Source organism: Salvelinus fontinalis, chromosome 34 (assembly GCF_029448725.1).
Source record: "Salvelinus fontinalis isolate EN_2023a chromosome 34, ASM2944872v1, whole genome shotgun sequence".
Classification (NCBI taxonomy): domain Eukaryota; kingdom Metazoa; phylum Chordata; class Actinopteri; order Salmoniformes; family Salmonidae; genus Salvelinus; species Salvelinus fontinalis.
This window is the reverse complement of record NC_074698.1, coordinates 7,682,313-7,708,031: the sequence shown is the minus strand read 5'-3', so window position 1 is coordinate 7,708,031 and position 25,719 is coordinate 7,682,313. Positions and strand designations below refer to the sequence as shown.

At 44.8% G+C, this 25,719-nt stretch overlaps 2 protein-coding genes across 3 annotated transcripts; both read right to left on the bottom strand.

Annotated features, from left to right (window-relative positions):
- Positions 1–6,942: 6,942 nt before the first annotated feature.
- On the bottom strand, positions 6,943–13,176 carry LOC129832976 (ATP-dependent RNA helicase DHX58-like). Its single transcript, XM_055897157.1, has 12 exons — positions 13,008–13,176; positions 12,639–12,848; positions 12,224–12,428; positions 11,692–11,882; positions 11,443–11,556; positions 11,219–11,351; positions 10,875–11,060; positions 10,489–10,739; positions 10,053–10,364; positions 9,629–9,819; positions 9,442–9,532; positions 6,943–8,436 (listed from the first exon to the last, which is right to left on the bottom strand). The coding sequence occupies exons 2-12, from the start codon at positions 12,813–12,815 to the stop codon at positions 8,251–8,253; spliced, it is 2,037 nt and encodes a 678-aa protein (XP_055753132.1). The 5' UTR covers positions 12,816–12,848; positions 13,008–13,176; the 3' UTR covers positions 6,943–8,250.
- Positions 13,177–13,645: 469 nt separating this feature from the next.
- Positions 13,646–25,044, bottom strand: LOC129832975 (histone acetyltransferase KAT2A). Of its 2 annotated transcripts, XM_055897155.1 has the most exons (18): positions 24,710–25,044; positions 24,271–24,397; positions 21,032–21,177; positions 20,832–20,921; positions 20,552–20,733; positions 19,571–19,762; positions 19,309–19,415; positions 19,052–19,162; positions 18,717–18,853; positions 18,331–18,539; positions 18,090–18,216; positions 17,808–17,918; positions 17,578–17,721; positions 17,310–17,424; positions 17,180–17,216; positions 16,984–17,047; positions 16,222–16,306; positions 13,646–15,990 (listed from the first exon to the last, which is right to left on the bottom strand). In XM_055897155.1, the coding sequence occupies exons 1-18, from the start codon at positions 24,989–24,991 to the stop codon at positions 15,797–15,799; spliced, it is 2,460 nt and encodes an 819-aa protein (XP_055753130.1). In that variant the 5' UTR covers positions 24,992–25,044; the 3' UTR covers positions 13,646–15,796. The 2 variants fall into 2 exon arrangements, with proteins under 2 accessions (XP_055753130.1, XP_055753131.1); XM_055897156.1 differs by lacking the exon at positions 24,710–25,044 and having other exon boundaries at positions 21,032–21,230; positions 24,271–24,361.
- Between the last annotated feature and the right edge of the window lie 675 nt (positions 25,045–25,719).

The window sequence follows — 25,719 nt, the reverse complement described above, 5'->3', positions numbered from 1 at the left end:
GTATATTCAGGCTAATTTGCCTCTTTTTTTACTGGGTGATGATCATTTCTCAACAATACACAGCAGAGTCCACACTCTCCTTTTCCAATACTCCTGCTGTGATTCCAAATGACTTCTACAGCTTGATAGAATTAATTGGCTGACTTTGAGTAGGATGGGAATAGATAGAACATTAGCTATTGAAAAGGGAAAAGATTGACAAGTACGCTGTTCGCTGTTTTTCTTGGAAATAATTGAGAGGGAGGGTGAAAATAATTCTCTCTCTCGCCAGATGTTTGCTGTGCTCTCTCTCTCTCTCTCTCTCTTTGTTGTGAAGTGACTCATTCCTTTTCTCCGACACAGAACCTATCATTTTGACTTTTTATATGGACAGAACAGAGAGCAGCTGACTTACAGAGACACAAATAGATGGTGAGGGGTGTGGAGGGGCTGAGGGGCATGGAGAAAAGTATTCTTGGTCTGAGGCAGGACTTCAAGGAACAATTGTCCTCAACTATTTCTGTACTTTAAACAAGAAATATCTCATCAGCATATTTGTGCATTTACTCCAACACAAACAACGGAGAGAACACGGTTTTATTTTAACCTCTAGTTTGAGGGCAATATCAAAGTCCTGAGTGCTATACAGCATCATAGGCTTTAGGAGAGACCAGGCAGCAGGAGGGGGCATGGGGAGATTTGGATGGCTGGCTACTCTGCTGGGTGTGTGTCTGAGGCAGGTAGGCAGGTGAGCGCTGGTAGGCTGCTGGGGGTTGGTAGGTTGGTTGGGGCCGGGGGGGCACTGCCATGCCATGGCAGAGTGATGGAGCGCTCTCTATAATTGGATCTGTAAAAACTCTACCCACGGTTAAAGTGCAGCCACCGGCTGACGTGGCCGTCAACCAGACCTCAGGCTTATCGCCTGCCATGCCCCCAGCAGGCAGCTCTCTCTGCATGATTGACGGCTCTGTTAGTCTGTTATTGTTTGTCTGAAGGACTCTGCATCATGGCCTCCGATCCAATTAGAGTGTACTTGGAGATTACAGTAGCCTGGTCTCTCCTCTTCTGTCCAGTTCAGCTGGAGAAGGGGATCAATGTCACATTCTGTCAGAAAGCTCAGTCCAGAGAAGTGTCCCTCTCTCCATCCTATATCCCTCTGTCTCTCTCCATCCTAAAACCCTATGTAACTCTAATATCAATCTCTCCTTTCAACTGTAAAAGCTAACATCAATTTAACACAGCTGCCACTAACAACCATACGCGTAATCCTGTGTCACAATGCATATAATACAGCAGCAATCATCAACTAGATTCAGCCACTGGACGATTTTTCTTGAGTGGATGGTCGGGGGGCCCGGAACATAATTACAAATCATTTGTAGACTACAATTTCACCACAAGAATCCCAAACAGATATAATATTAAAACATGATAATTTCAAACCTTATTTACATTTTTATACAATCATGTGTCTCTCTATTATGCATGGGAATACTTGAACGGATTTCCAAAATTAAAATCACTTGGAGCTGATTTCCTGGTGTGTTTACAGTCTTTTAGGTCCATCAATGAAAAAAAAATAAGCGATAATTTGGCCCGCGGGCCACCAGTTGGGGAACCCTGTAATACAGTATCATTTTAAATAAAAACTGTGTATTGGACAAACACAAAAGGTATAGAGTGAAAAACATACAGGTAACTGCCCAAATAAAGGAAACACTTCAGTAAATGAGGGATACAAAGTATATTGGAAGCAGGTGCTTCCACACCGGTGTGGTTCCTGAGTGGATTAAGTAATTAACATCCCATCATGCTTAGGGTCATGTACTGTATAAAAAGGCCCAAGTTGCCCATTATTTTGGCAGCCATGGCTAGAAGAAGAGATCTCAGTGACTTTGAAAGCGGTGGTCTCAAATACGGTTGCAAAGCTACCAGTAATGTACCGGAATCTTCAGTAATTTTGGTAATTAACAGAAAATCTGTCAATCTATCGTAACTTTGGTCATTTATACTTGTATAACTTTGAAAAAATGTGTTCATACAGTTGAAGTCGGAAATTTACATACAATTAGATTGGAGTCATTAAAACTCGTTTTTCAACCACTCCACAAATTTCTTGTTAACAAACTATTGTCTTGGCAAGTTGGTTTGGACATCTACTTTGTGCATGACAAAAGTAATTTGGGGGGGGGGGGGGGGGGGGGGGGGGCGGTACTGTCACGACTTCCACCGACGTCGGTTCCTCTCCTTGTTCGGGCGGCGTTTGGCGTCGCCGGTCTTCTAGCCATCGTCGATCCACTTTTCATTTTCCATTGGTTTTGTCTTGTTTTCCTACACACTTGGTTCTCATTTCCCTCATTAAGTGTTGTGTATTTAACCCTCTGTTCTCCCCATGTCTTTGTGTGGAATTGTTTGTTGTAAGTGCTTGTGCACATGTTTACTGGTGCGCGTCGGGTTTTGTACCCATGTTGGTTATTTCTGTATGCCGTTGGTTTTGAAATTAAACTGCTCCGGCTATTACCTAGTTTTGATTTTCCTGCGTCTGACTTCACTGCCACCAGTTACGCACCCCATTACAATAGTGGACGTTATTTCTGGACTATAGACTATATAGAATGGCTTTCTCCAGTAATCCTCATCATGCCCGAATGAGTGATTGCCTGGACAGATTAAAGGGAGAGATTCAAACGAAAGGAACTGCTTTCTGGGGGGAAAGGAAGAGTAAGAGAAAATAATTTCCGTTCATGCCAACACGATCACACATATAACATTCAACATAAATCACTTCCTACACAGATATACATGTACCAGTGCCCACTGAAAGATGACTGGGTTTCCTTACAAAAAGAGTATCAATATCAGTCTTCTGCACCATTAAAAAAATATATTTATCTGGTTCTATAGGCAATACCTCACACTAAGTTTCTTTAAGGGAGTAACTCAGGGGCAGCCAGATGCGCTGGTACATTTTTAGCCTAGTGGGCCTGTCTAACTTTTATTGAAAAAAATGGTCCTGTGTGGGAGCCTCCAGCAAATAAATGGGCCTTTCTGTTAGAAATGCTAGGGCCCGATTTTTGGTCCCAGTCTGCCCCTGGGGTAACCTGTAAAGGGTTTATAAACAGTTGATTATCAGTTAATATGTTGTTTATGAATTAGTCAGAGCATTCAAGTCATGTTATTCTCCTATCCTCATTCTGCTCTCAATCAAACAGTGACAGGAACACAGTGGGGTGTGATGAAGGCGACGCTCCGATTAAAGTTCCTAATCTCACAGACAGTCCATCCAGTCTCCGAGAGAGACACGGAGGGAGAAAAAAGAGTAGGAGACAAAAGCACAGCCACTCTCAGAGAGACGACAAGCTTCCCTTTTATCAGGGCCATAATACGGCATGAAGTAGCCTTTAAAATGAGTTAACTCCTGGCTCTGAAGTGAGGTCACGCTAGCAGACCACTGACTCCAGCCCACAGTGCATTTTAGAGAGCTCTGTTTGGTTCAAAGGAAACAGAAGTCAACAAAGATGTTATTCTTGATGTACTGGTTTATAATAATTTATGTTCCCTCCGCAAAAAGAAGCACTCCTAATAAATTGAGTTACTGTGTTTTCAAATATGCTTTCTCCTCATACAGGCGATGAGAGACATGATTATGACCTTTGAAATGTCCACTGAGCACTCAACTCAACTCTGAGCTTTGAGTGACTTCACAAGACAACAACAACAGGCAGTGTTTTGTCATTCTGAGTGTGACGGCGTGCAACACTGATCTGTTAGACTGCTCTGACGGTCAAATGGTGTTTTAGATCTAAAAGTGCCTCCAAAACACACACACACACACACACACACACACCATACTGCTCATGTCGTCGCCTGTCTTCGTGTAGAAACATGTGGTGGCGTTAAAACCAATTGTAACTGGATCCACTGCAGTGGCAGGAGAATAAGGCTGACGATGCCCGTCACCTGGCTCTCTGCTGGGAAGAGAGGGGGACTGAGTGGAGGGTACAGCAGCACCAGTTGACTCATTGGCAGGCAGCAGAGCACAAACACTCAGCCTGGCTGGGCAGCTGGCTGCAACACAACATATCTCAGGGGAGACCATGCCCTGGTGACTGGCAGTACGTGTGTGTGTGTGTTAAAGTGTGTGTGTGTGTGCATGTGTCTCTAAGAGCCTGTGTGTAAGTGTCCGTGTGTGAAAATATTGAGTGTGCCATGTGTGTATGTGTCTGTACAGCCTGTGAGAGTGAGTGTATTTGTGTATGGATGTGTGAGACAGAGGAGAGGCCAGACCCAGCGGGCTTTTCACTGTGCTTAAAAACAAAACAGCATGTCGAGATATTTCACACACAACACATACGTAACAGGGGAGACATCTTACAGAGAGCCAAGCCGATGTTCTAAAACGACAAACTAAAGTATAATAGGAACCATTTAAATGTAGACAACAAATGCTGTTTCTTTTTCAGTAATCCCTGCTGTGCTCATATCCCCGCCTCTCTACCAGCTATGTTTTCCTCTCCTTGCTTCTTCCTCTAACCTGTCAGACTGCCCCTCTATTGATCATTCAACATACTACAGTCCAAGCTCTAAACCACCTGCCCACCCAGTTCGGACAAATAACGTACCATTACATTCACCATGTGTTAGGGGGGAACGTATTGTTTTGCGGCATGCATTACAACATCCGGTAACGTGGAGTTGTTCGTACTCTTCTAGACCCTGAAAATAAACAAAGTGAGCTGCCTTGGCCAAGCCTTCACCCAGAGAGAGAGAGAACAGGGAATATTCCATGATAGACAAAGGTATGTTCAAGGCCTGTCAGTATCATTCTTTCTCCATGTAGCTATTCTAAATTCACTTCCAGGTCACCTCTCACATTGGAGTGGCTTTGACATTGGAAGTGTCAGGCAGTTATCATAAGTATAAACTGTGTGGAAGTGGCGTGTCGCTGTCACTCAAGTCAATGTCTGCCCTTATCTGATCAACTCCTTCACACAATTACAGACTGCCATCAGACGGCCTTGGCATCATAAATAGTTGCTCAACAACCTTGCTTTCATTTCAGACAAGGAGCTGATTGCAATTAACGTGAACGGAATTAGCATCAGCCAAGTAGTCAGCTATGATTACAGAGCCCAGGCCTGATTAAGCCAAATCACATCAGCTATTCTGCACATCAGCTATTCTGCTCCCTGTCGGTCTTCCTGTCTCTGATTGTGTCTGTGCATCTGTCTGTCTGTCTGTCTGAATATAGCGGATAACCCCCCATGAAAACAGAATAGGCCCTGTTTTGCAGGGTTTTCTGGCTAAATCATCTCCTATAATTCCTAGTTGTTATAAAACATGTCCTAGAGAGACTGTGGTCCTCAAAAAGCTCCTACTCTGCTGATCTTTTGAAGGGATTAGTAATCATGTGACACGGTGAAGGTGCTCCTCAAAATGCAGCCCAACTCCACTGAGATGTACATATTGTGGAGTTGAGAAGCCCAGCTAACCACAATGAAGTCTTTTTTTCTTTAAACAGTAAATTGTTTCAATAAAAATAAAAAAGGCTATTCAAAAGACACAGCTTTAATCTTGTAATTAGGTGGCTAAATCTTTCATTTAGAAGTTGCTAAACCCTAACAAGTTTTTTCAAGAATGGAGATGAGCAAAGAAAACTTTGCACTGGAAATAAATCTAGCCTTTCATGATTGACAATCTCTCCCTACACTAAACTAAATATCTCTCCCAATTCTAAACTAAATATCTCTCCCCATACTAAACTAAATATCTCTCCCCACACTAAACTAAATATCTCTCCCCACACTAAACTAAATATCTCTCCCCACACTAAACTAAATATCTCTCCCAATTCTAAACTAAATATCTCTCCCCACACTAAACTAAATATCTCTCCCCACACTAAACTAAATATCTCTCCCCACACTAAACTAAATATCTCTCCCCAAACTAAACTAAATATCTCTCCCCATACTAAACTAAATATCTCTCCCCACACTAAACTAAATATCTCTCCCCACACTAAACTAAATATCTCTCCCCAAACTAAACTAAATATCTCTCCCCATACTAAACTAAATATCTCTCCCCATACTAAACATCTCTCCCCACACTAAACTAAATATCTCTCCCCAAACTAAACTAAATATCTCTCCCCATACTAAACTAAATATCTCTCCCCATACTAAATATCTCTCCCCACACTAAACTAAATATCTCTCCCCATACTAAACTAAATATCTCTCCCCATACTAAACTAAATATCTCTCCCCACACTAAACTAAATATCTCTCCCCACACTAAACTAAATATCTCTCCCCATACTAAACTAAATATCTCTCCCCAAACTAAACTAAATATCTCTCCCCACACTAAACTAAATATCTCTCCCCATACTAAACTAAATATCTCTCCCCAAACTAAACTAAATATCTCTCCCCACACTAAACAAAATATCTCTCCCCACACTAAACTAAATATCTCTCCCCATACTAAACATCTCTCCCCACACTAAACTAAATATCTCTCCCCATACTAAACTAAATATCTCTCCCCACACTAAACTAAATATCTCTCCCCACACTAAACTAAATATCTCTCCCCACACTAAACTAAATATCTCTCCCCACACTAAACTAAATATCTCTCCCCACACTAAACTAAATATCTCTCCCCACACTAAACTAAATATCTCTCCCCACACTAAACTAAATATCTCTCCCCATACTAAACTAAATATCTCTCCCCATACTAAACATCTCTCCCCATACTAAACTAAATATATCTCCCCATACTAAACTAAATATCTCTCCCCATACTAAACTAAATGATGGCACGGATTAGGGAAGGAGGGAATCTAAAACCATGAGCTCCCTCTACTGCAGGAATGGAAGTAGACATTGGAAGGCTAAGACCGCCATCTAGTGGAAGAGTGTATGAAGACAGCAATGAAGGCGAGATCTATTTACTTCTATTAGTTATCTATTATTCTTTTATTTTTAATTTACAACATTCAATATAGACATGTTCAGACAAATAATGCCAAATAATTTATCAAGAATTTAAAAAATAATTACAGTAGATAATTTAATTTGTTTTAGGCAAGGAAATGTACAGCCTTGTGAACACACATTAAAATAGTATACCTGTGGAATACATTGAAATCCCAATTTGAATATTTTTCATACATGATCAAGTAGCCCCAAGTATCAAAGAGTATCAGGCGAGGGGCATACGTTTCAGGTTCAATCAAAACAAAGACAGTACAGATTCAAAGTAAATAACATTCATGACAAAATATGGACCATGCTGATACTACTTTGCTAAAAATAGAAAAACAGATAATTTGAGTTCCTGTTAGAACAGGGTGCTAAGTTCATATGTTTTTGCGTGCTTGGCTGCGATGGAGCAGAAGAAATCCGGGAGAGAGAGAGGGAGGGAAAGAGGGGAGAGAGGACCTTGGGCATAAACAAAGCTGACGTGCTAATTCTAACCCTGACCATTGTGTAACATGCACTGGAAATAAATAGCAGTGTGCCTATAGCAGTGTGGAGGCCTGGCAAGACATGATTTAACAGGGCCAATCATACCCAAGGCACTGCATCTCCCCCCTGTAAAACTAAATGCATGCTTTTCAACCGATTGCTGCCTGCACCTGCCCGCCCGTCCAGCATCACTACTCTGGACGGTTCTGACTTAGAATATGTGGACAACTATAAATACCTAGGTGTCTGGTTAGACCGTAAACTCTCCTTCCAGACTCACATTAAGCATCTCCAATCCTAAATTAAATCTAGAATAGGCTTCCTATTTCGCAACAAAGCCTCCTTCACTCATGCTGCCAAACATACCCTCGTAAAACTGACCATCCTACCGATCCTTGACTTCGGCGATGTCATTTACAAAATAGCCTCCAACACTCTACTCAGCAAATTGGATGTAGTCTATCACAGTGCCATCCGTTTGTTTATTCCATGTGTAACTCTGTGTTGTTGTTTGTGTCGCACTGCTTTATCTTGGCCAGGTCGCAGTTGTAAATGACAAATTGTTCTCAACTAGCCTACCTGGTTAAATAAAGGAGAAAAAAACACAAAAATAGGACTATGACACACTTCAGGATCATGCATAAGTAACACAATGGTCGTCTAGACTAAGCAACACAGACTGACAGACAGAGAAAGGAAGAGAAGATTAGTGGGAAGGTGAAAACAGTACGAGGTGGAAACACCATGAAAACCCCAGTCCTAGTCCTTCATCCAGTGTAACAGCGTATCAATCGAACATGTCAGGGAATTTGTCACGACAGTACGTGTTGAAGTTAAACTCCTCCACTGTAAACTCAACCTTCTTCCACTTGTTGGCTAATTTTCTTCCCTCCGGAGTCTCCATGGCAAAGTTCTCGATGGCCAGAATGGGCAGCAGGGCAATCTCCTTATATACCATTTCCCTTCCCCATTGCTGTTCAGATATAAATACATAAACAAATATACTGATGTAGATTTCCATATATAAGCATATTAAAAGACAATAGAATAATCCTATTACCATAAGATAAACGGAATGGCTGCTGATCCAACTTTAACTGGACCTTTCTTCCCAGGGGTTAAAGGTTGTGCAGGATTCTGTACTTACTACATACAGTCTCTGTTCTAATCGTATAGAACAGGCTACTCTGGGGAATGGTGCTCGTTTAACAAAGGTAAATCAAAGCTGAATCAATGTCCGCAAGATCACATTATGATAGTATTGTACGTAACACAACTGAATATACACAGTGTACAAAACATTAGGAACACCTTCATAATATTGAGTTGCACCCCCTTTTGCCCTCTGAACAGCCTCAATTCGTCGGGGCATGGACTCTACAAGGTGTCGAAAGCGTTCCACAGGGATGCTGGCCCATGTTGACTCCAATGCTTCCCACAGTTGTGTGAAGTTGGCTGGATGTCCTTTGGGTGGTGGACCATTCTTGATACACACAGGAAACTGTTGTGTGTGAAAAACCCAGCAGCGTTGCAGTTCAAACCGGTGCGCCTGGCACCTAGCACCATACCCCCTTTCAAAGGCAATGAAATCTTTTGTTTTTCCCATTCACCTCTGAATGGCACACACTCGAGGCTTAAAAATCCTTCTTTAACATGTCTCCCTTTCATCTGCACAGATTGAAGTGGATTTAATGAGTGACATCAATAAGGGATCGTAACTTTCACCTGAATTCACCTGGTCAGTCGATGTCATGGAAGGAGCAGGTGTTCATAATGTTTTGTACACTCAGTGTAATAGCATAACGTTACTGTGAGACAAAAAACACCCCCTCGGGTTTTAGAATGATTGTGCGAATGGCTCCATTTTTCTCTTATGTGGCCACATCCTCAACAGCGCACGCCACTAGGCAAAATATATGCCTACGGATCCGCAGTCTCGGCCTAAAACAAAAAGCTAGAGATTAAAATTCAACCTCACCTTGCCACAGGCAGCACAGCTGATCACACGGCCAGGCTCCCAGTCCTCGAAAGTCTTCAGTGGGGGCTGCCCACCGGTCTTATAGTACCTCCTGAAAACAAACACAAGTTAACTCTTTTAGCCTTACAATGTGGACCAATAAGTCTTGTGACAGTATCAGGACAGACATTAGAGAAACACAACTTACTCAAAGTCCGGGTTGATGTTGACATGGTGTGCGTTTTCAATGACTTTAATGTCATTGCCGAAGGCCACGAGCACAAAACAGTCTCGACACGAGAGCTGAACCGTAGCAGCACTGAAACGACTCCTCTTCTTGATCTTCAACTGCTCTGCCAACTGTCTGGACAACAACGCTTCTGTCTGGAGAGCAGTGATCTAATAGGGGAGGCAGAGAGAGAAGAAATCAAGTGAAAACAATTGATAGTAGTGCGCAACTCAAAAGTTTACAGTACCAAAAATCATTTGGGTGCCGAGTTCAAAAGGCATATACCGGAAAAAAGGAAAGTGAGTGAGTATAGGTCTGTCCTTTTTCCCAAAGTGATTAGAGACATGCAGGGGTAGAACATAGAGAGAGATAGCAGCCTCACCACCATGAGGAATCGCCTTACCTTCATTTGGAACTCCCTGGGCTCCATCCTCTGCACTTCGCCGATGGCCCTGCCAGTCAAGTCCTCCAGACATTCATTGAGGAGTTCCCTACGCACCTCCCGCCCCCCCGCCTGGGCCACCACAGAGTAAACGCTGTCACTCGCCCGAGCCCGGCCACTGGCCTGCTGTTGTGCGATCTCATTGGTCAGCAGCCCATAGCGCACCACCAGGTTGCATTCTGGGATGTCCAGGCCCTCCTCGGCTACGCTGGTGGAGATCAGGAGGTTGAGGGAGCCCAGGCGGAAGTTTCGGATTGTGTCCTTCTGCTCATTCTACAAGTGCACCCACAGAAACACACAAACAGAGGTCAGTTGTTGGTATTGCACAGGTCTTGGCACTTTCCAACCCACCTTTCTATACCTCCAAAAGTTCTGACTGTGTTTAATGTCAAGTTACCTGGGTCATGTAATTGATACCATTGCCAGCGCCAGTCAGAATGGCTGCCTTGATACCAGCGCGCTGCAGTGCTGGGTTGTTGGACACCCAGTCATACAAGCAGTGGGTGCTTTTACGGGTCTTGGAGAACAGGATGCCTCTGGAGTGCTCACCCTGGTCAAACTGCTCCAGCAGGGTGTTCTGAAGCTTCTCCATCTTAGGGTTTTCAAACTGGGCATCGCCTGCCAGTTTCCTCAGCTCCACCTCGTTCTCTGTTGAGGAACAGAACACTGACTATCAACGTTCAGAAGTTGAACTTCCTATACCCTTAATATTCCAGAGAATCACACGCATACAGTATGTGAGAAAGTCAGAGAGATTGTTCCAAGGGAAACGCAGGTTCTCACCCTGGTAGAGTCCAAGCAGGAAGAAGTCGGTTCCATCCGTGGCGGTGGAGGTCTTGGTACTATAGTAGGACTCAAGGACCCTAAAGGCATCCACCATGCGCACAGTGTCGTTGATGAGCAGGGCGTCGTTGTACTGACGCAGGTGGAGAGCACACTGGGCCAGCAGTCTGTTCCTGTCTGTCACACCTACACCAGGAAACACACATCCAAAATAGGTTTTAATACGGTATTCAAAACTCTGGTATTGACTGAGGAAGGTTCCTTGTGTGATTTGGTGCATGAAAATAGTTCCTATGCTTAGGTTCTATAACGTGGTATTAATTCATACTAAGAGGATGATTTACCCTTCTTCTCCAGAATCACCACGTCTGCCTCGTACTCCTGCGAGCCAAACTCCCTGACAGGAAAGTCAGGCCCTAAGGCCATGAAGTCATGGATAAACTGCATCATGAACTTCAGGTGATCCCCAAATGGGTCCTGAGACAAAACAACAGGAGTTGGTTGAATTCAAACCAACACAGCGCTCAAGTTCAAAGGCTCTATGTTTACAGAACGGAATTGAACTCACCTGAGGTCTTCTGTCAACGATGTCAAACCGTTTCCTGGGTCTGGGGACCTTTTTCTTCAGCTCAGGGGCGTACACTTTGGACGACACAATCACCGAGTCCAGGTTGGCACAAATCTGAAGGCCATAAATAATGAAATGAGCTAAATGTAAAGGGTTCGATGACGGACAGTGTTTTTTTTTTAAAACTCAGGATGAAAGTTGGGGCTGAATAAATAGCATGTAAAGACCACCGGAGAGAGAGAAACTGACCTGCAGCACATGCTCCACAGCTCCTTTGATGCTCTTGGCCCCCCCTGTCCCAGGAGAGGCAGTGAGGCCCAGGATCTGCGGCAGCCGCCTCTCCCCCTTCAGCTTCTGGGCCACGTAGCGCCCCATGATCTTATTGTAGACACCCTCCTTATGAGTGTGGTGGCACTCATCAATGATCAGCAGAGTGAACTCTATGGTTGGGAGAAAGGAACACAATGGTATTGTGAACTCAATGGAATCCAATGGTTTTACTATTTAATATTTAATATTAATATTTCCACATATGGTTTAAACCTAAGATATGGACCAGTCTTTAAGGTGTGTTAGCTTAGGTTCCAGGGCTTTACTGTCAGGTAGGGGTACTCTTTATCATGAAGTGTCTGTCAATTGGGATTGATACCAAGGGCTACAGTTGAAGCATGGGAGCCAACAACCTCACTTCTAAATAATCAGTAACAAGTAGTGTGTGCTACACACACCTCACAGCAATACCATGATTCAATATGTGGAAGGCAGCAGAGTAGCCACTCACGTGAGAGCTCGACATGTTTCCCCTCCTCCTGGTTGGTCAGGGCATTCTCCAGTATCTGTGCTGTACAGATGACCAGGTCAGAGTTCTGGACCTCGCAGCCAAAGAAGTCTTTCTGGTCACAGTCCCCACTGATAGACACCAGGCTATAGTCCCGACCCAGGTAGGGCTTGAACTCGTTGTTGTAGTGTTGGTCAACCAAATGAACCTGGAAAACATCACGTCAACAACAGTTAGCTATGGTTTCCCCGGGAAGAGTGGAACCTTTATTTTCTGGTTTTGTATAGAATTAACACACCTATACTAAAAAAGGTCAGACTACCTAGATACAATTACACAGATGGGTCAGTTACCGGGCCAGTTACTCTGAAACATCTTCTAAATAGACCCAAAGCTCTAGTGACCCCTCCCTACCTACCTTGTTGACCAGCACAGCCACCTTAGCTCCAGGGTTATTCTCCAGATGTTTTTTGGCCACGTACACAGCAGCCCGTGTCTTTCCTCCTCCAGTGGGCAGCCAGATGATGACGTTCTCCCCCCGGAGAGCCCTCTGAACCACCTCCTCCTGGTACTCATACAGCCCAAAGTCTGCCATCCTGCTGGTCTATTGGTCCACACACACCTCGCCCTTAGAAATAAAAAGACTCAGACTAAAGGCAGTGCACCACAAGGCTATTTTTAAACTGAAATGCAATACACACTGCAAACGTCCCTACAGTACCACAACGACTACCATTTGTGGCAGTCAGCTATAGATGAAGTCAAGCCAATTCCAAACTCAGCTCACCAAGTGTTCCCAAAGCAGCTCTATGGTTTGGATCAGCAGCAGACAATGTCCATGGTCCGTTGTGACCAGGTTCAGGGGGGTTTTCACTGATAAAAATCCACTCCACTGACACCCAAACAGAAAAACGAAACCAAAAGCACTTCCGTCTCTTGTGAAGAGGGGGTCCCATTCAAGGGAGTTCTTGAGGGCCAACAAAGTATGTCTACGTAAAAGAAGTGACACAAGGATTTGAATTATAGGAAGATTAGAAGAGTTGCAGGGATATTAATACACGTAAGGAGCCGTATCAGTTACGAAATGTACCAAACTGCAGATGCGTTAATCTAGCGGTATTGTAGAGGGACTGGTATGTCTGTAACTATCTGCAGTCCAGGAGAAATCTGTTGAAGATTTCTGTCAGCCCGACAAAGCACTCAGAGCCCTTAAATGGGCCCCATTCTTACCAGCTGTGACATCAGGAAAACAAAACTGCAAGACACCATGAGAAACACAAGTACAGCATGTCTGAATGGCATTTAAACAGCCTGAATAAACCTTATGGTCACACCTACTAAACAACACTGCATGGTTACTGGAACATAAAAAAACTGTATACTGTAACTAGTTGCCATCTTATATGATAATAATAAGCACAGAAATATTTTACTATAAAAACTTTATTTTCATGAACGGTATTACAGTAAAGAGCTCTTCAAACCATATAACTAAAAGAAACTGTAGCATTCTTAATATTTTAACATTTCGCTCACACAGTATTTTCAGAATCTTAATGCAGCATACATAGGTAGATCGAGAGATACATAACTGACAACCCTGAATAACGAAACATTGACATCACTTTAGTTGCTCAAAGCTAGTCATGATTCAAGTACAAACACACACAACAGCTCAGAGGAATACTCAACCGCCCAGCACAGACCAGTCATTTCCCCCAAAACGTTTTGACAAAATAGCAGAGAAGCAAAGGCATCTCAAGAGGCAGACAATCAGACACCGACCATGAACAAGAAGTGGGTTTGTGTGAATAGCCGTGGCCATCTCAGTCAAAACAGAACAGAAATTGATGCAGATTATAGTTCTCCATCATGCGATACTGCTTGTGAGAATGGAGTGAACACCAAACCGGGACACTTGTTTTTTGTGTGTTTGTCAGCCATTATCATAATAACACAATGCATATCCACCATAGAAGAGACAAACCCAGCAGGGAGGGTAAGTGCTGTGAAACACCTACATACTGTATTGACAGGGCTCTATGGCCTTCCAGCGAAATACTGACAAACCGAACGGTCATGTTTACCACTGTGGTTGGAACCATGTGCTTCCATCAGAAACATGTTATTTCTAGGACGAACAGAAACCTAAACAAAAGGGTGGCCAGTAACCCTCAGAGTCGTCTCCCTAGGCAGACGGGTTGGCTCCCGCATTAACAACACTCCTGCTGTTGCCCTTGGTCTGGGATTCCAGAGAATACCCTCAGATCAGACAACACCATTAAAACACCAATGACACACTACTACGCCATGTCTGATGTTACCCCAAGAAAAACAACCATGTTTGAGATCAGTGACATGGCCATACTGGCCCAGAAGAGAATGGGACAAGAACAGTATTGACGACTACACTAACATTAAGCCTAAGTATCTTCAAATGTAGCGGTAGATTTTCATTATACTGTTCAGGTGAAATAATAAATTAAAAGTTCAACATACAGTAGTTGTGGGGAAATTATTCGAGGGCAACCATGAAGATGAAACGTATAGGAAAGTTGGACGTTTTGCTACTGACCAATCACACGATGGCAAATCCAACATAACGCGATGTCAGACAGGGATATCATGTCTATGGTCACGCTTCAGCCTGACTACATTTCAGTTGTTGCATTGTATCAACCAATGGTTAGCGTGTCCTGTTACATGATGTGGTTAAATGATTGTTAAATACCTATCCGGGCCTTGTGAGGTGTGGCAGGCGTCTGCGATGTAGTCAGCCTGGAACGCGGACATTATCTGTGACTGCAACCGGACTTTGACAATGCGAGTCGGAACAGGTCTCGTCTTCTAACTCAGGGGCGCATTGTAGTTCTACCCTCCGAGTCTACTGGCCTCTTTTCAAGTGTATGTCAGTACAGGAAGGCAACAACGGCGTAGGTCCCACCCCTACTCACGTCTCCACGTCAGTACCAAAAATACAACTCCCATCTGGAGGAGCTGTGAGTGTGAATGTCGAAGCGGGCATTATTTTATCCGATTGAGAAACAATTCTGTGAAAATGCCATCCTATAATTTGAACGTAACCTATGTGGAAAGTTTGACATGATCGGCTGTGGGACCAATCGTTTTGGTACAGGAATACGTTACAGCTCCTTTTATGAGTCACTTGGGGAAAGAATGAAACCAGAACCAACACGCAGAGAGATTCTATACTAGTGAGACAGGGATAGAGGGAGACAAACAAACAGAGTGAGAGATTGATGGAGAGTCATTTCGACACATTAACAAACTTAACTCGCCCATAGAGCCATTCCAATTACCTCCACAATTTTGTTATACTCCACAGTTCCCTTCAACCACCAGTAATATAAACATGCATAAACACACACTGCCATTAATAAAGGCTTCCTAAAAGAAAAGACGAGGGAAAAGGGGTTGGAATATGGCTAGCAATGACCCCCTGACTATGTCATCACAAGACAGTGTGTGTGGGTGTGCGTGAGTGAGTGTCCACGAGCGCTCCTTCCTGCTGTTCCGCAGTGGGGCCGTTGTGCATGGTGACCTGTGACCCTAGCTTCACTTCTCGATCAAGCCCCCTTCCTTCAGCTTAAAGTAGAAGAACTTCTCCAGTGTGTTGGCACACTTGCAGTACTCGCTGTCCGGGGGGTTGTATTCACGGCAGTTGGTAATGACGCGCTGCAGGTCTGCTATGAACAGCTTCTTGGTCACATAGTATCTGTTCTTCAGCCTCTCCGTCATGGTCTTCAGATCTACAGGAAGGAGGGAGAGAGGAGAGGGGGACACGTAGGTTATATTTGAAATATTCGTGTTTCGGTTTACCGACATATCCAGACGGACTTACAATTAAAAGCGCATCCAGTTGGTGAAACATGGAATGCTTTTTTCTATTTTAATATCAAAATCAGTTCAAAGAGGTAGATAATTGTCATGGCTGGGACATATGAACAAGCCAGGGAATAATGAGCAGATGATATACTCACCAATGGGGAAGCGTATGATCTCGTAGTAGTCTGGAGCCTCAGTCTTTTTCACAGGCTCCATGAAGGGCCAGGCATCAGGGTGAGTCTGGGAGAGGAACACAACCACACAGTTGTTATGACTTTCAGTCTGAATCCCAAATGGTCCCCTATTCCCTACTGAGTGTACTACTTTCGATCAGGGATGCTATTTTTTTTTACCCCATTTTACGATCAAATTTTGTGGTATCCAATTGGTAGTTACAGTCTTGTCCCATCGCTACAACTCCCGTACGGACTCGGGAGAGGCGAAGGTCGAGAGACGTGCGTCCTCCGAAACACGACCCAGTCGAGCTGCATTGCTTTTTGACACACTGCCCACTTAACCCGGAAGCCAGCCGCACCAATGTGTCGGAGGAAACACCGTACACCTGGCGACCGTGTCAGCGTGCACTGCGCCCGGCCCGCCACACGACTTGCTAGAGCGCGATGGGACAAGGACATCCCGGGCCGGCCAAACCCTCCCCTAACCCGGACGACGGTGGGCCAATTGTGTGCCGCCTCATGGGTCTCCCGGTTCGCGGCCGGCTGCGACACAGCTTGGAATCGAACCAGGATCTGTAGTGACATAGCTAGCACTGCGATGCAGTGCCTTAGACCGCTGCGCCACTCGGGAGGCCTTTGATCAGGGATTATATAGGGAATAGGTTGCCATTTAAGACAGACTCTGTCTGATCACTCCTAAGGTTGAACACTGGGTTGTATCGGTGCGTGTCAGTGTTTTACCTTGACCTGGGCCAGGAGATTCTTCAGCATGTTGTACAACACGTCAGGGTCTTTCAACTCTTTCCTACAAGACAGGATAGGTAATAATATATCAATTCAATGACAGGTGAGTGTGATTGTAAAGGCTGCCAGTTGTTTTATGACAATACTGCACATAATTTTTTACATTTCCTGATAGACTAAAGATTCAGCTTACACTTTCTCCTTTGCACTGGGCTTCCAGCCTGTCTCCCCTAGGGAGAAAAAATAATTAAAACATGACATCAGACAAGACATTAATAGTCTATACCCTGAACAAGGTATTAAAAAGACCCACACCCACTTACTGATGCCAGGGATGCTCTCCACAGGGATCTGCCGTACCCCCTCTTTGAAGCAGGTGAGTCCTGGGTATACCTTCCTGATCTGGCTCTGCTTCCTCTCAATCAGCTTCTTAATGATCTGGCCAGTCATGGAAACACAGGGACATGGACATTAACACTGTCGTTTCATCAACAGATGGAGAAAGGTACAGAGATGCATAACCGTCCACTGACATTCACCTCAACCTGTGTGCCTCACAATGTGAGGACTTCCTACAGACAGCCCTCTCACCTCTTTCTGCCTCTTGATGATATGAGAGAGCTCTGTGTAGGGGATTCTGGGATTTAGCTCACACTCCATGAGGGTAGCCCCCTCGTAGTCCTTGATGTAACCAAGGTAACGACTCTTAGTCACTTTGATGTCTTTGGAAAAACCCTGCAATGGCAAAAAGAGCCAGAGGAGAGAGGTCAAAGGAGAGGTGAGGAAGAGAGGGAGGTACATGTTACCATCCTATACCATACCTGCTTCTTGAAGTAGCCAATGGCGTACTCATCAGCGTAGGTGAGGAAGTACAGGATGCTGTGCTTGATGTGGTACTCCTTTAGGTGGTTCATCAGGTGAGTACCGTAGCCCTGAAACCACAATGGCAAACAATCAGGGAAAAATGTTGGGCTATTAGTCCAACATGCATTCAAACTCTGACAGATACCGTAAGTACAATAACAAGCCATTAAGTCCAACTTACCCAGATAATTGAGTTCAGTATTTTTGCTGTTGTATGTAAAGGAGAGGTGCGTCCATACCTTGACTTGCTCGTTGGATGTGACAGCACAGAAGACGATCTCAGTGAAGCCCTGGGTGGGGAACATCCTGAAACAGATCCCCCCGATGACACGGCCATCTTTGATTAGGGCCAGCGTCTTGTGCTTCCTGGACAGAGAACGGGCCAAGAGAGTGGGGAGAAAGGGTCACAAAACGTTTATTTCAAGAGGCTTCACTGAAGACGGGGTACAGGTGAGAGAAACCGTTCAAATGTCTACGTACGGGTCAAACACTAGGCGTGTGATGTACTCTTTGGGCATGCGAGGCAGCTGGTGGGAGAAGACGTTCTGCAAGCCCACCAGCCACATCAGAATCTTCTTGTTAGACTTCTGGGAAAGAGAGTTCCCTATGACATGGAACTCTATGATGCCCCGCCTCTCCTCTAACCTGGCTGTCTCATCACGAGCAGCATTGGCAGACAGCAGACTCGTCTAGCAGAGAGTGACAGTGATGATCAACAGTCAATTATTATATTCATTCAAACAAACATCCAGTTTCCATACTTAGATGTTAGACTAGATAAAACATATCCACAGTCAACATAAATATCCATGTTGCACCGGCGAATGGACATCAAATGATGCGTCTCAGTCTTGGGAAGCGCTCACCTCTGGGCCCAACATGGCAGCCGGGTCAGTGATGGTCATCATCACCTCGTTGACCAACTCCATCGGGATGTCTCCCATCACTCTGATCCTCTTAGCGTCCTCCAGGGTCAGAACTTCTGGAAGCTTCCTCTTCTCTCCTGAGGAGAAACAGCACAAAACATGACTTATAACCACCATTCATTTAGATGCTGTTTATGTGTGAGGCTATCCCACAGAGGCATGGGAAATAAAAGCTCCCACGTAGACAGATAAGACATAAAAACTAAACGTCAGCTATTACTTCACACCCAGTACAAAGCAAGCGTTAGCTTGGCGGGGTTGCCAGAGTTACTGACCTGTTATGGGCTCGGCCACGCCAGAGTCCAGGCCCAGGCTGCCTAGCGAAGAGCCACTGTTCAGGCCCTTCGAGAAGGAGGGCGAGCCCGACACTGCAGCAGGGCTGATCACTGCCAGGATCAGAAACACAGGACAATGACCGAAACCAGACAGAATTATTGAAAATGGAGAGCGGGAAATCATACATTACATGTTGTACAACCTATAAGTGCCTTTATGGATCCACTTATTCAGTTGGAACTTAGGTGTCCCTCACCTAACTGGTGACCCAGCTGGCCCCCCTCGGAGGCAGGCATGGTGAAGTCAGCCTCCCAGATGGGAGAGTTTTCCCCATAGATCTCCTCCTCTAGCATAGACAAAAACCTGGGACACAAACCCTTTGTTACAAGCCACAGATACACAGCGTCCATCTCACTCACTCCAGAATCTTGGTTCGATTGCAACTCGAGGGAGAAACCACAAGACGTATCAACTTTGATTCCGAGCGGATTACTACGGATTGGTTGCACACCACGTACTTGGGAAAGTGTGTGAGGATGAGTGTGCGTTTCTCTGGTAGGAGCTTGTCCTTCTCCACTCGGAACTTCTCCAGGAGCTGGCGGCGCGTCACGGTGAAGATTGACTTGAGCAGACTGCGGCCAAACACCTGGGTGGTCTCATAGCGCGGCAGGCTGTCGTTACTCTGGGGGACATGGCAGTAGCATAGCCATCTGGGAAACAAGACACAGATTACAGTAGTTATGAGTCACTATTGATGGGCACAAAGTGCAGAATGCAGTGAGACCTTTACATTAACAGAAAATAAACAAGACGCAATACAACAATATCAAAAAATCAAGATGCAATACGCTGCAAAAAAATATATATAACATTTTGGTGTTCAACTTTCCCAAGTTCTCTCACGTCACCCCGCTCCTCCGCTCTCTCCACTGGCTTCCAGTTGAAGCTCGCATCCGCTACAAGACCATGGTGCTTGCCTACGGAGCTGTGAGGGGAACGGCACCTCCGTACCTTCAGGCTCTGATCAGGCCCTACACCCAAACAAGGGCACTGCGTTCATCCACCTCTGGCCTGCTCGCCTCCCTACCTCTGAGGAAGTACAGTTCCCGCTCAGCCCAGTCAAAACTGTTCGCTGCTCTGGCACCCCAATGGTGGAACAAACTCCCTCACGACGCCAGGTCAGCGGAGTCAATCACCACCCTCCGGAGACACCTGAAACCCCACCTCTTTAAGGAATACCTAGGATAGGATAAAGTAATCCTTCTAACCCCCCCCCCCCCTAAAAGATTTAGATGCACTATTGTAAAGTGGTTGTTCCACTGGATATCATAAGGTGAATGCACCAATTTGTAAGTCGCTCTGGATAAGAGCGTCTGCTAAATGACTTAAATGTAATGTAAATGTATTTTCCACAACACATGGCTCACACACACACACACACACACACACACACACACACACACACACACACACACACACACACACACACACACACACACCTGGTGTAGTCCACTTTGTAGGCTGTGCCATCATCCTTCTGGGACCGCTGGCGGAACTGCGTGGGAGTCTCCAGCTTCCAGTAGTTGAGACACAGGAGGAACATCTTGGAGAGCTCAAACATCGTCTGCCTCTCTCTGGGCGCCAGGTGGCTGAATTTGTACTGAACGAAGTTCAACACTCCCTGAGGAGCAACATAAACGTGTACAAAAAGTACTTTACTGTTGGGGAAGAAGGAAAGAACAGCTTGAGAAACAGGTAGGGAAAGGAGACCGTTACTACCTGCTCAATGTTGGGCTTCTGAAAGGGGGGACTCCCCAATGATCCCTCCACTATTGGCTGGCTCATCTGCAAGATGCATTTTCTCAGCAGCTGGGGGGGGATAGAGACGAACAGAGAGAGAGGATGCTAAGCCAGAAAAGAGGTTATGGCCATCTACACTTGTCTGTCTGGTTGGAATAGAGGGGGAAGTGATGTCATACCTTGAAGAGGTAGAAGTAGACCTGCTTGGTGTCCGTGTCCTCCTCCTTGTGCACAGACATAAAGAGGTTCTCCACATCCACCACCATGCCCAGCAACCTGTTGATCTCCTCCTCGGACACGTTCTCCAGGTGGGACACATGGGCCGCTGCACAGGACGGGTTCAACAACAGATCAGCATCTTAAAGCGTCAATCAGCAGCTGAAACAATGACAAAGGTAACTTCTCTCAAATTCATAGCCAGAGCTACGGATGCAAGGACTGACCATCCGTGGTATTAAAATGATAGTTTTACCCATGTTTTTAGGCTCTACCGTGTTTCTTTACATTGTTTCACCTCATACAAGTACTTGGGAGTAAGGCTAGACGGTACACTGTCCTTCTCTCAGAGCTGCAGGCTGAAGTTCTAGAAGTCCTCTATCGTAATCGCTCCTCTTTCACCCCAACTGCTAAACTAACCCTGATTCGGTGTACCATCCTAACCAAGCAAGATGTAATTTATAGATCGGCTGGTAAGGGTGCTCTCGAGCGGCTAAATGTTCTTTACCATTCGGCCATCAGATTTGCCACCAATACTCTTTATAGGACACATCACTGCACTCTATACTCCTCTGTAAACTAGTCATCTCTGTATACCCGTCGCAAGACCCATTGGTTGATGCTTATTTATAAAACCCTCTTAGGCCTCACTCGCCCCTATCTGAGATATCTACTGCAGCCCTCATCCTCCACATACAACACCGTTCTGCTAGTCACATTCTGTTAAAGGTCCCCAAAGCACACACATCCCTGGGTTGCTCCTCTTTTCAGTTCGCTGCAGCAAGTGACTGGAACGAGCTGCAACAAACACTCAGACTAGACAGTTTTATCTCTTCATTCAAAGACTCAATCATGGACACTCTTCCTGACAGTTGTGACTGCTTTGCGTGATGTATTGTTGTCTCTACCTTCTTGCCCTTTGTGCTGTTGTCTTTGCCCAATAATGTTTGTACCCTGTTTTGTGCTGCTGCCATGTTGTGTTGCTGCCATGCTATGGTCTTAGGTCTCTCTTTACGTAGTGTTGTGTTGTCTCTCTATTTGTAATGTGTGTTTTGTCCTTTATTTTAATTTGATTTATTTTTAATCCCCATCCCAGCAGGCCTTTTGGTAGGCCATCACCGTGAATAAGAATTTGTTCTTAACTGACTTGCCTAGCTAAATAAAGGTTAAATAAATAAACATAAAATACAAACAAGCTTATATGTTGGGTTCTGATGGGGTACGACAGTTGAACTAAGCTCATTAAGCATTTATAAGTTATATTCATCAAGAATCAATAGGTACATATCATTGATTTAAGATCTTCGAAAGCCAAGTTAACAAACAGATCACCGACCATTTCGAATCCCACCGTACCTACTCCACTATGCAATCTGGTTTCTGAGCTGGTCATGGGTGCACCTCAGCCACGCTCAAGGTCCTAAACGATATCATAACTACCATCGATATGAGACAATACTGTGCAGCTGTATTCATCGACCTGGCCAAGGCTTTCGACTCTGTCAATCATTTTTATCGGCAGACTCAACAGCCTTGGTTTCTCAAATGACTGCCTCGCCTGGTTCACCAACTACTTCTCTGATAGAGTTCAGTGTGTCAAATCGGAGGGCCTGTTGTCCGGACCTCTGGCAGTCTATGGGGGTGCCACAGGGTTCAATTCTTAGGCCGACTCTTTTCTCTGTATACATCAATGATGTCGCTCTTGCTGCTGGTGATTCTCTGATCCACCTCTACGCAGACAACACCAATCTGTATACTTCTGGCCCTTCTTTGGACACTGTGTTAACTAACCTCCAGACGAGCTTCAATGCCATACAACTCTCCTTCCGTGGACTCCAATTGCTCTTAAATGTAAGTAAAACTAAATGCATGCTCTTCAACCGATCGCTGCCCGCACCTGCCCGCCCTATATTCCGACTTAGAATATGTGGCCAACTACAAATACCTAGGTGTCTGGTTAGACCGTAAACTCTCCTTCCAGACTCACATTAAGCATCTCCAATCCAAACTTAAATCTAGAATCGGCTTCCAATTTCGCAACAAAGCATCCTTCACTCATGCTGCCAAACATACCCTCGTAAAACTGACTATCCTGCCGATCCTTGACTTCAGCCATGTCATTTACAAAATAGCCTCCAACACTCTACTCAACAAATTGGATGCAGTCTATCACAGTGCCATCCGTTTTGTCACCAAAGCCCCATATACTACCCACCACTGCGACATGTATGCTCTCGTTGGCTGGCCCTCGCTTCATATTCGTCGCCAAACCCACTGGCTCCAGGTCACCTAGAAGTCTTTGCTAGGTAAAGCCCCGCCTTATCTCAGCTCACTGGTCACCATAACAGCACCCACCCGTAGCACGCACTCCAGCAGGTATATTTCACTGGTCACCCCCAAAGCCAATTCCCCATTTGGCTGCCTTTCCTTCCAGTTCTCTGCTGCCAATGACTGGAACGAACTGCAAAATTCACTGAAGCTGGAGACTCATATCTCCCTCACTAACTTTAAGCACCAGCTGTCAGAGCAGCTCACAGATCACTGCACCTGTACATAGCCCATCTGTAAATAGCCCATCCACCAACCTCATCCCCATACTGTTTTTGTTTTTTTATAAAATATTTTTTGCTCCTTTGCACCCCAGTATCTCCACTTGCACATTCATCTTCTGCACATCTATCACTCCAGTGTTTAATTGCGAAATTGTAATTATTTCACCACTGTGTCCTATTTATCGCCTTACCTCCCTGATCTTACCTCATTTGCACACGCTGTACATAGACCTTTTCTATTGTATTATTGACTGTATGTTTGTTTATTCCAAGTGTAACTCTGTTGTTTGTGTCACACTGCTTTGCTTTATCTTGGCCAGGTCTCAGTTGTAAATGAGAACTTGTTCTCAACTAACCTACCTGGTTAAATAAAGATTAAATCATTTTTTTAAATTAAATTTATAACTACACAAATGGATGTAGCAACTGCCGATTGCCCCTATAAAGGGGGATAGCTAAGTATTTTTACCTTACTCACTCAATCAAGAGATGAGACTGAAACCTACATTGTGCAATTCATATTATAATTATTGCTATTATGGAAAGGCATACAGATTCTATATCTATGATGTGCATTGATGACATTAGGTTCAGTGTGATCATGAAGCGTATCTATCTTCAAACTAGTGTTGAGTCATAAGGCAGCCTACCCAGGGCATGCCCACAGCTGCGACAGGACTCGCTAAGGCTGGCCGCTTGTTGCTGTAAATCCATACTTCGGGTGGCAGTCGGCGGTTGTGGGTTCTTCCAGCCATTGCACTTGCACGTGTCACTAGCCTAAAGAAAAGAGATAAGTAAATCAGAAGCCCCACACTAGCATCATAAAGCAGATTCATGCTAGTTGGCTGTCTAGCTAGCAAAGTTGGTTAACCTTGCTGTTGCTAACTATATTCTTGACAGTAACGTTAGCTACGCCATATACATTTTTGAAGGATATTATTGCATGTTAGAAACCAAATGGTGTTTTGTTTCGGTTTGTTGAAACTGCTATACAAGTAGGGGAAATGGCTAGTTAGCTAGTCATTGTTTTGATTAAGTTGGCTATGCTAGCTAGCCTAGCCATTTGGCTAACGTTAGCTAGCTAGCTACCTTGCAAGCGGAGAAGACGCCGAGTTTCTCGAGCTTTTTCGCCCGTGGAAAAGCTCTGACTTGGGCTTTTTTCTGACTCGCCCGCTGTTGTTGGCTAAGACCTGGTCTGACTGGGTCACTGTTCCCCGATCCAGATCCCACCGCAGCAGCGTTAGACCCAGCAGTCCCACCAGACTGAGCTTGATGTAGCCGGGGTTGCAAGGCCTGTGCCGCAGGGTCCGACATATCAAAACGCACGCTTCGCTGCTGCTTGTTCCACTCAATGGTGCGTTTGCACATCATTGGTTCCACTCCACCCCTGCTTGGGTCGCTCACCTCTCCCCTCGCCCTGATATGAAGAAAGGCAGTATGGGTACTGTAGTCTGTGGCCCCTGCAGTTTGCCTAAAATATTGAAAGTAGCCGGAGTAGCCAAAGTTTGCAGTAAAACATACAAATGCATTTATATAGAAAAATACGTTGTTACACTGTTGAATTAGGTAGGTACACTATTTATTGACCAACATTGAGTATAAATCCAATTTGAACGATCCAGTAGAGGTCAGTAGAGCACACTAACTTCAATGAGGACTTGTGAGAGGTTCTTGTGTAACATGGACGATAAATAATCGAAATAACTTAATGTGTACTTATGCCTTTGCTTTTGAAATGAAAGGTTTCAGCTTTGGGGCAACAGCTGTTTACAATTAGTATGGGAAAATAGAATCTGCCCCAGCTATTACTGTTACGTCAGAGAGAGCAAAGGGGTTTTGGCCAACTAAATCCACTGGGATGGGATGGGGCGGGGGGAAGCAGGAATGTGAGGAATTCAGTCAGACCAGTGTTAGATTTTCAGAGAGACTCAGTGAGCTCAGCTCAGCTGGCTTCTTAGACTGATGAGGATCTATTGAGCAGATCATAAGCAAGATCGAGAATTAGAGAACAAAGGCTGGAATAACTGGAAATAACTACAATAAGCTCAACATGTCGGTAGAGATACGAAAAGCTGTTAGATTTCACCTAACAGTGAAAA